The sequence below is a fragment of the Carica papaya genome, chromosome 2 (genome assembly GCF_054855325.1).
Source record: "Carica papaya isolate Zhongbai chromosome 2, ASM5485532v1, whole genome shotgun sequence".
Classification (NCBI taxonomy): Eukaryota; Viridiplantae; Streptophyta; class Magnoliopsida; order Brassicales; family Caricaceae; genus Carica; species Carica papaya.
In genome coordinates, this window is record NC_142310.1 from 14,961,438 (window position 1) to 14,970,718 (window position 9,281).

At 33.6% G+C, this 9,281-nt stretch overlaps 1 protein-coding gene across 1 annotated transcript; it reads left to right on the forward strand.

Moving 5' to 3' along the window:
* The first annotated feature begins 2,952 nt into the window (after window positions 1-2,952).
* LOC110808490 (DNA glycosylase superfamily protein) lies at window positions 2,953-4,838 on the forward strand. The gene is made up of 3 exons (XM_022034002.2): window positions 2,953-3,545; window positions 3,636-3,777; window positions 3,851-4,838. Exons 1-3 carry the CDS (start codon window positions 3,158-3,160, stop codon window positions 4,281-4,283), a joined length of 963 nt encoding a protein of 320 aa, XP_021889694.2. The 5' UTR covers window positions 2,953-3,157; the 3' UTR covers window positions 4,284-4,838.
* Window positions 4,839-9,281: the final 4,443 nt, after the last annotated feature.

Below are 9,281 nucleotides of genomic sequence, written 5' to 3' on the forward strand. Positions count from 1 at the left end.
CACGTAAGCCCTAAGCGCACAAGGGCCTATATGCGCAGGCCTGCTATGTGGACGGCGCGCGCATAATGTGCAACAACTGTCCGCGTGCAAGGTGACGCGAGGATGGTTTGCCTACTCACGACAAGACGCTTGTAGGGTTGACCCTGCACCGCGCGAACATTGCACAGGCACCCGCATGGGTAGCTCCCTTTCCTGCGGGATTTTCCTACAGGATTTTCCCCCGTTTTTTCGTTCTTCCGAAATTTGTTTTTAACTAAACTAAAATAAAATAAAATAAACTAAAATGAAGATAAATAAAATAAAATAATACCAACTAAAATTTAAATAAAATTAAATAAAATCAAAATAAATAAAAATCGGCATAATTCATGACTCACGATAATAATTTACGGAGTAAATTAAATGATTTAAATACGGCCTAAAGGCTCGAATAACTAGGGTTCTCCAAATTAATTAAGCACAGCGATGGACGGAGTGTTACACTTACTGTGTGAATGCTACTTTTAATTACTAAAATTATGTTGGTTTGAATTTGAGTTATGTTTTTCAAATACTTTAATCATGCGAATACTTCTAAATGTGCACTCACTTTAGTGATATGATAAGATAAGTAAAAAAAATAAAAAATACGTATTAAATAACTTGTCTGTCAATGTAAGAGTATATTTCTTATCAACTATTTAAGATAGTGAATTAAATGTAATTGAATCTTATGGGAAGAAGATGAGATTACTTCACCGCATTAGTGGTACTCTGCTCAATGTAAAGTAATATGTGAGTAGATGTTTGTGAATAGTGCTTAGGTGCTAATGACATTTAAATGAATTAGTTAAACACATGCTTCATAAAGTTTCCAACATAACGCTTCCAAAAAAGAATATTAAAAAGGAAATTTATGAAAATGTAAATTTTCAAAAAATCTAATTTACCCATTCTCTTAAGGTACTGCTCAATTGAGGTCAATTACTGGTGTCAAATTAGGAATATGACTTAATAACTTCATTGTCTAGAGAAATGATCAAATTGGCAGCCATTTATTGTAGTATACTTGACCTTAGACAAGTATCTCTCATGAATTACTTTAAGAAATCTTGTAATCACATAAAGATATGAGACAGTTCATATCCCAAATATTAGATAACATATGTATTTTTAGAGGATGAAAAATGTGAATTCATGTCCTCTAGCATTAACCTCTCTCGAACCCAGAGTCCTGGGTACTACAAATTAAAGACAATTCGTGCTTCTAATTCAGTGACTATATCACTTTTCTTTTAATTTATGTTATCTTTATAAGTGTTTAAGTTTGTAAATAAGTAGGATAAATTGCTTATTTTTTATGTTTAAATAAGAACTCTGTAAATATTATTGGGCTTAATTCTTCTAGTGATAGAAATTGATTAATTAGTAGAATTACAATATGAGCAAGCAAGTTATAACTAGGCTAGTTAAGATAATCTATAGGATTTAAATACACATAGGTTAGGCTTATTCCACCAACCCTTATTCCTTGAATTTCTTCATTGAACTTTTTGGTAAAGTTGAACCTGGATAACTAAAAGTTATAGAAAAAAAGGATTTAATCATCAAGTAAGATCAGTAGAACCTGATGGAATAGATCCTTAAGATTTAATCCAATGTGATGACAATATGATATTACACTATTAACTCATCTATGATGCCATGATAAAACATCTTTTATGTTCTAAATTCCTTTGACACAATAATTAAATATTACACTGGATGATATCTTTAAGCTCAAATGCAATTCTCTTGTTGATTCTATTTTCTCACATGTCAAATATTGTTCGAATAAGCAAAAATAAGGTGAACATGCATAAATGATAATTTTTAAATAAGCATGATTAAGGTTAACTACTTCCGTATAAAGCTCGATAATGACCTAAGCAGAAAAATACAACTTTTATTGAGCCCAATGTGGATCCTACGAAATTAAAAATGGAACGAACTAACTTATCACCTGAAGCATCATGCCCTTATGCAAAAGTTCTTCTTTATCTTTTTTGCCTCTCTTTGTCACTCTTAACACCTTTTCTTCTTGTAAAAGTTTTCTTTATATAAGTCATGTTTTTGTTACTAAAGGTGACCATTTTTAATAAAAATTGCCTGTAGCTAAAAGCATCTCTAAACTCATTGTTTGGTTAAGAATTCATAGGGTGTTGCTAGCTCGATCACTTATCTTGTTCTTGCATATGAGCCATTAGCCATTATTAAATTTTTTCAAACCATTTCAAATAATTTTACTACAACTGATTTAGAGACAATTTGTGTTTTGTCTCTATACTCGTCGCTAGCTTTTCTTTTTGTATTTCTAAAACTATCATATAGGCCATCACTAACTTGTGTTTTTATTGTAGTGGGGCCTTAATGTTAGTATGCTAATTTGTCCTTAACAAGATGATAGATGATCACTATAAATAAATGTTGACCTCCACTAAAAAAAGTTAGCCCCAAATAAAATTTTATTATCTAGGATATATGTTATTAATCTATCTATTATTAAAAAAGAAAATTATATTTTAGTTAGTCATTAAACTCTGGAAAATGCCCTTAAGCTTTAAAAAAATTCTTGTAAATTTAATTCTGGTTTAGCTTTAAACAGTTCCGAGTTTGTATGAAGATATAACAAAAAGGGGAGAGAGAGAAGAGAGAAAGAGAGAGAGAGAGAGAGAGAGAGATTCCTTCCAGCTAAAAAGATATATGTCAGATGAATGATTGGTGGATGATAGCGTACATGTTAGGTTCCTTGTACAGATGATGAGCTGAATTCCGGGGATCAGAGAGGCGTTCAACATATATAATCCCCCACGGCCCTCTACATGTGTCAACTTCGTCGATGCAATAATATATATAAATATACATATGGAATAATAGTTGCTCTTTTTCCAGGATATATCCGTATACTAACTAAAATTAATTAAATAAAGAATGCCATGTGATTTAGTCATGAAAAAGTGATGCACCTCACAACCCCCCATGTTCTTCCTTTCTCATCTCCCTCTTCTCTCTCTCTCTCTCTCGCTCTATATATATATATATATATTTGTATGACTTGAATTCTCATCATCTCCCACTATGTTAGTCCATATAGCAATATATAGGTCATAAAAGAAAGAAAGAAGTAAAGTGGAGGTGGATGGCAGAGGTGAGCACAGGCGTAGACATGATTGCAACAGGGACGGTGGTTCATCGGAGTTACAATTCGATGACGAAAATGTGCGATGATGGCAGACCCACTTCAATTAGCAAAAGCTTAGAACGAATCAGATCAAAAAGTTTCAACGAAGGTGTAGTGATGAGTTCTACAAATTATTATTCATGTGAAGATCCAGTTCCAGGCACCATAGCTGCCATCAGAAGACAACAAATGGCTCTCCAACAAGCCCAGAGAAAAATGAAGATTGCTCATTATGGAAGATCCAAATCCGCTAAGTTTGAATCTACTACTACCACCACCATCACCAACACTACTACTCATCATCAACCTCAACACAAGAGATGTACTTTTATCACCAATAATTCAGGTCATCTCCCAATTTCTCATTCTTTAGTATTTTAATTACCATGCATGCAAATTATAATGTTATATATATATGTGTACATATGTACTTCAGATCCCATCTACGTGACTTACCATGATGAAGAATGGGGAGTCCCGGTTCATGATGACAAAATGTTATTTGAACTGCTAGTTCTGAGTGGTGCTCAGGTCGGCTCAGATTGGACCTCAATCTTGAAAAAACGACAAAATTTCAGGTGGGTTTTCATTATAATTTATAATGAATTATAACTAATAATTAATAAAGTATATATTTATTTATGTTCTCAGAAATGCATTTTCAAGATTCGACCCAGAAATGGTTGCCAAGTTAAATGATAAAGAAATGAGTGCAATTAGTCGTGAGTGCGGTATTGATATGAGCCAAGTCCGTGGTGTTGTTGACAACGCATGTAAAATTCTGGAGATCAAAAAGGAATTTGGATCTCTTGAGAAATACATATGGGGATTTGTAAACGGGAAACCAATTTCAAAAAATTACAAATTAGGAAACAAGATTCCAGTCAAAACATCCAAGTCTGAAACCATAAGCAAAGACATGCTAAGACGAGGTTTCCGCTTAGTGGGTCCCACCGTCGTCCATTCCTTCATGCAAGTCGCCGGTCTCACCAATGACCACCTCATCACTTGCCACCGCCACCTTCCCTGCACCCTCATGGCTTCTTCATCCGCACCACTCACTCAATGCCAATCCAACACATAACATAACCCATCTTTTTCTTTTTCTTTTCTTTTTGTTCTTTTAACTTTTAAACTGGGTTTTATACAACAACAGAGTTAATCAAGTTTAGCTTTTAAACTGGATTTTATATGTGATTTGAAATATAATAGATAAAAAAGAAGAAAAAGGAAATGGATAAAATGAAGGGTGGAGTGGTTTTCTGGAGAAGACAGAGGACGTGCAGATGGGTAGCAATGGCATGTGTGGTGTGTCAGCTTACTTTTTATTCCACGTGACCCATCAAGTTCAACACTCATATTGTGGGTTATCCGGGCTGTCGGATCACCTATCTTTACCCTTTTTATTTCAATATTCATCTTCTGTCATCTCCTTCTAATCTATATTTGCTATTTCCACCTCCCATAGAGGGGAGTTTGCGAGTGTTAACAGCATTTAGAGGAGTGCCAATAGCAATCTCCAATTTGTATCTCTTATATATTTTAATTTCTTGATACTTGCATAGCTTTTAATCAAAGCTAATATTATGTCTTTTTTTCCCTCCAAAAAATAATGGAAGTTGACTCACTCTGTCCAAAACTTATCTTGTATTTTCTTGACATTCTTTCTTGCCTTTCTTCATTGTAAAAAATCTAATAGTAAATTAAAAATAAGTAGACTAATTTACTTTTCTTTTATCTAATGCATGATCTATTTGACCAAGATTTAATAATTATATGTGACAAATGTAATTTGAGCAACAATATGTGTTACTATTAGATCTTCTAAATTGGCTCAATAAATCATATAAAATGTTGTTTTGTGAGTAAAGTTTTTCTATAATAGTGATAGATAATTTCACAATTTATTAATAAGTTTGAAAATTTTAAACTATTGAATTTTTGACACATAGTGTAGCTCAATAGATAAAAAGTAATCAATGCAAATCTTTCAATATCACATCCCTACTCATATGGATAAGAGAATTAGTATTATTTTTCTTACTATTATCATAACTGTTTATTCATTTCATACGAGAAATAAAGTGTGTGGTCGTAGGAGAATAAATAAATAAAATGTGACATCTTGAATGCTAATTAAGCCATAAGGATGCTAGATACAGAAATAGATTACGAGTGCATGATAAAATTTTATGCAGCAGAGCAAATTATTATAAATTCCTTATCAAAATATATAAGTTCCAATTAAAAATATATAACTGAAGGCAGAAGTGGCAAAAAGAACAAAATATCAAAATATAAAAGGGTCACTTCTATCATCATGTTATTAAACTCATCAGAGTGTGGGACAAGTCATACACTCAAGGTTTATGGATTCAGAGAATCCTCATTAGACTTCAAAGGGTAGGTCAGTGATCGATTTCTCACTATCTTCCTCATCTAGGGGGTATAGAAATGGTGAGTTCCATATACTGAGTAAACAAAATACTATTTAAATAATATCGTAAGATTTTAAAAGTGAATAATTATGTCATTAATATTTACCAGCAGGTCATGTCGGGGTCCTTTCTTACTTTTTGAAAATAATTTATTTATCAAAGAAAAATATCATATCATAGTCACAACAATCAAATCAAAATCATATTCAACAATAGAAAAAATAAAATAAATCATAAAATACTCAAATTTTCGTGTCATACTTCGTGAAGTCGTTCCGACTTCCCTCTCTGATGGCAAATACAGATTTCTAATTACCCATATAAAAGGACTAGATTAGATACATATAATGACAATTTGCTCAGGCACATTTCTGGCTTGTCAAACCATGTTACGATCTATGACCACGGCCGTACCAACCATAACGGTTCTATCAGATATTCTACAGCCACGATAATACTTAGCTAAAGGTGACCCCTAATATATATTCGTGTCACTGCTCTCGTCAGAGGGTACGCCGTCATCAACAAAGAGTAGTTCTCTCATGTCTTTTCAGGCAAGATGGGTGAGAGAGAAACAGATATCCCTTATAGATAAAAAGTCTAACGAGACACTTATATATTATACATGTCAATACAAATATATATATTTTTTGAACCATTTAGGCTCATTACCTTCTCTTTCTTTCTTTTTTTTTTAATAAATATTTCAAAAAATTAACACCGGATTCATATTATTTAATTTACATACAAATCATCAAGTACCTATAAAATCACATAGCATGCTTGAAATCAAGAACAAATCACTTATTAAGTATAAAGTATGCAAAACACAAAACACAAAATACAAACTTCATGATTTGATTTTTTAGAAATGCTCCTTAAGATGTGTAATGAAATACTAAATTCCTTACCGAAACCTCGAAGTTTTTATACACCGTTCTTCTTCTTCTTTTCTCCTTCTCTCTCTAGATCACTCCCTATTTCTTTAACTCTTGGAAGATGAAAGAATGAAATAGAAGTGATGAGGAAATGGAAGAAAGGGGTCCGTGTTTATAGAAAAATAGGGACCGTTGGATTTGCGCCAAATGAAAAACTCCAGTGAAGAGAGAGAGAGTTGAGTGGAAGATGAACGATTTGATGCGACGTGACAACAGCATAAAAAACAAAGGAAAAATTTCTCCACCAGAAGCGACTCTCCACCTAAGGCGACGACACACTGCCCAAGGCGGCGCACAGCGCCCAAAGGGTGGCGGCACACTGCCCGTGCACAATGCACAGTGCCTGGCCTGTCCCTGCGCGAAAAGGTGCACTTGCAAAACTGGCCCCATGCCCTGCGCGTATAGGACGTGCGCACAGTGCACACATCCTGCGCTTGGTCGCACGCGCTTGGTCACGTATAGCACGCAGTTCCAGCTCAGGTGAGCCTCTCTCGTGGGTGTTTTCCTATGGGATTTCTCCCCTTTTTCTGTTTTCTCCTGAAAATTATTTTCTTTAAATAAAATAAATAAAAAATAATAATAAAAAATTAAAATAAATCAAAATCAAAATAACGTAAAATAAAATAAAAATAACAAAATCAGTATAAAGTTAAAATTACGAATTTAAGTCACGAATTACGATATAAAGTTATGAAATAAATTTAAATAAATTCGGGTGGCCTTAAGGCCCGAATAAATAAGGGTTTCTATTTACAAATTTAGCGTGTGGTGAGCAGAGTGTTACATAAAGAGTATTATCTTTAAATTACTGCTAAAACTAATAAAAAAACCTTTCAATTTAATTTTCTTGATCTCAAAAAAAATATATCTAAACTAGATAAAACATATTAATCCCATAAAAAAGTTTTAGCGTAAGTGCATTTATTTTCATCTTACTGCTAAACCGCTAACTTAATGTTACTGTCAAGGCTACTAAATAGGAATTATAAAGTAAGCCTACATAACATTTTCTTTCAAGTGAAAATATCAATTCACTTTAATAAATGTTTTCATAGCCATGGTCTTACAAACCATATCAATTATTGCCTTTAGACAGATGCTATAGTAGAATAATAGGTTGCATTTTATAATATAATTTTGACTTCCAAATAGATAGATAGAAAGGTCGCATAGTGATGAATAAGAAATTAATTTACTCAATTTTTCAAGCAAAATTGTTTAAGGGTAAAATATGAAATGTGCATTATAAAGTTCTCTTTAATATTAGATCACTATGAGTAAATCAAACGATCTTAGTTCAAATTTAAAACATTCCATGTGATTTGAGTCTTTTAAATAGTTATTCTCTTAGTGCATCCTTAAAAATCTCAATTATGATTTTATTATACTAATTAAGGGTGTGATTTTTTATTATTTTCAACTCGAATTTGATCTTTTTTCGCTCAAGTGAAGATAAAACTTATATAGAATTCTCAACAACTCTTTTAAAATTAAGAGGATTGTAACACCCCACTCACCACTGCCCTAAATTGTATTTAGAGAATCTCTATTTATTCGGGCCTTAAGGCCACATAAACTCATTTAATTTTATTTTGCAGCCTTATATCGTAATTCGTAATTTCAATCTTACATCGTTTTTGTTATTTTATTTAATTTTAATTTTTTTATCTATTATTATTTTTATTTGATTTATTATTACTATATTTTATTTTGATTTATTATTTTTATTTTTAAAATAATTAATTTTTAGGAGAAAAAGAAAAAAGGGGAAAAAATCCTGCGGGAAAACACCTGCGGGAGAGGGTCACCCGTGCAGGCATCGTGCATTGTGCGCGTCTGTGCGCACATGACTAGGTGCAGGACGTGTGTACAGTGCGCACATCCCATTCGCGCGAGGCATAGGGTTAGTCCTACGTACACATGTATCTTGTCGTGCGCAGGCGAGCTCGTACAAGCCCAGGTGCTGCAAACTGTGCGCGCGTCGTTCACGCAGCAGGCCTGCACTGATAGACATGCGCGCGATGTCCCAGAGCACTGTAGGCCCTATGCACGTGCAGGCTAACTCCTGTGCGCGGCAGGGTGGCCCGGCACCTGCAGGCTAGGCCTGCAACATGTGTAAGCCAGGTGAGGCACATTGTTACCTTGGGCAGTGTGTCGCCGCCCTCCTTAAGCGAGGTGTTGCCAATTGGGGTGTGCCGTCGTCGGTGGAGGAAGTTTTCCTTCGTTTTTTGTGTTGCGTCAAATCATCATTTTTCATTCAACACTCTCTCTCTTCACTGAATTTCGCCACTTGGTGCAAATTCGACAGTCCCCACTTTCTATAAATAGGGACTCTTTCTCCCATTTTCTCATCACTTCCATTCCATTCTTCAACCTTCCAAGAGTTTAGAGAGATAGTGAGTGATCTAGAGAGAGAGGGAGGAGGAGAAAAATAGTGTAGAAAAACTTCGAGGTTCTGGTAAGGACTTTAGTATCTCTGTAAACGTCTTAAGGAGTATTTATAGAAAAATTAAAATAATTAATATGTGATTTTGTGTAGTTTGCATGTTCTATATTTAATAGTTCTAACAAAATGAATTATTTTTTATTTCAAGTATGGTATGTGATTTATAAGTACTTGATGATTTGCATGTAAATAAAATAATATAAAATTGAAGATGTTATCTGAAAAATAAAAAATAAAAAAAAGTAGAATGAAGCCTGATT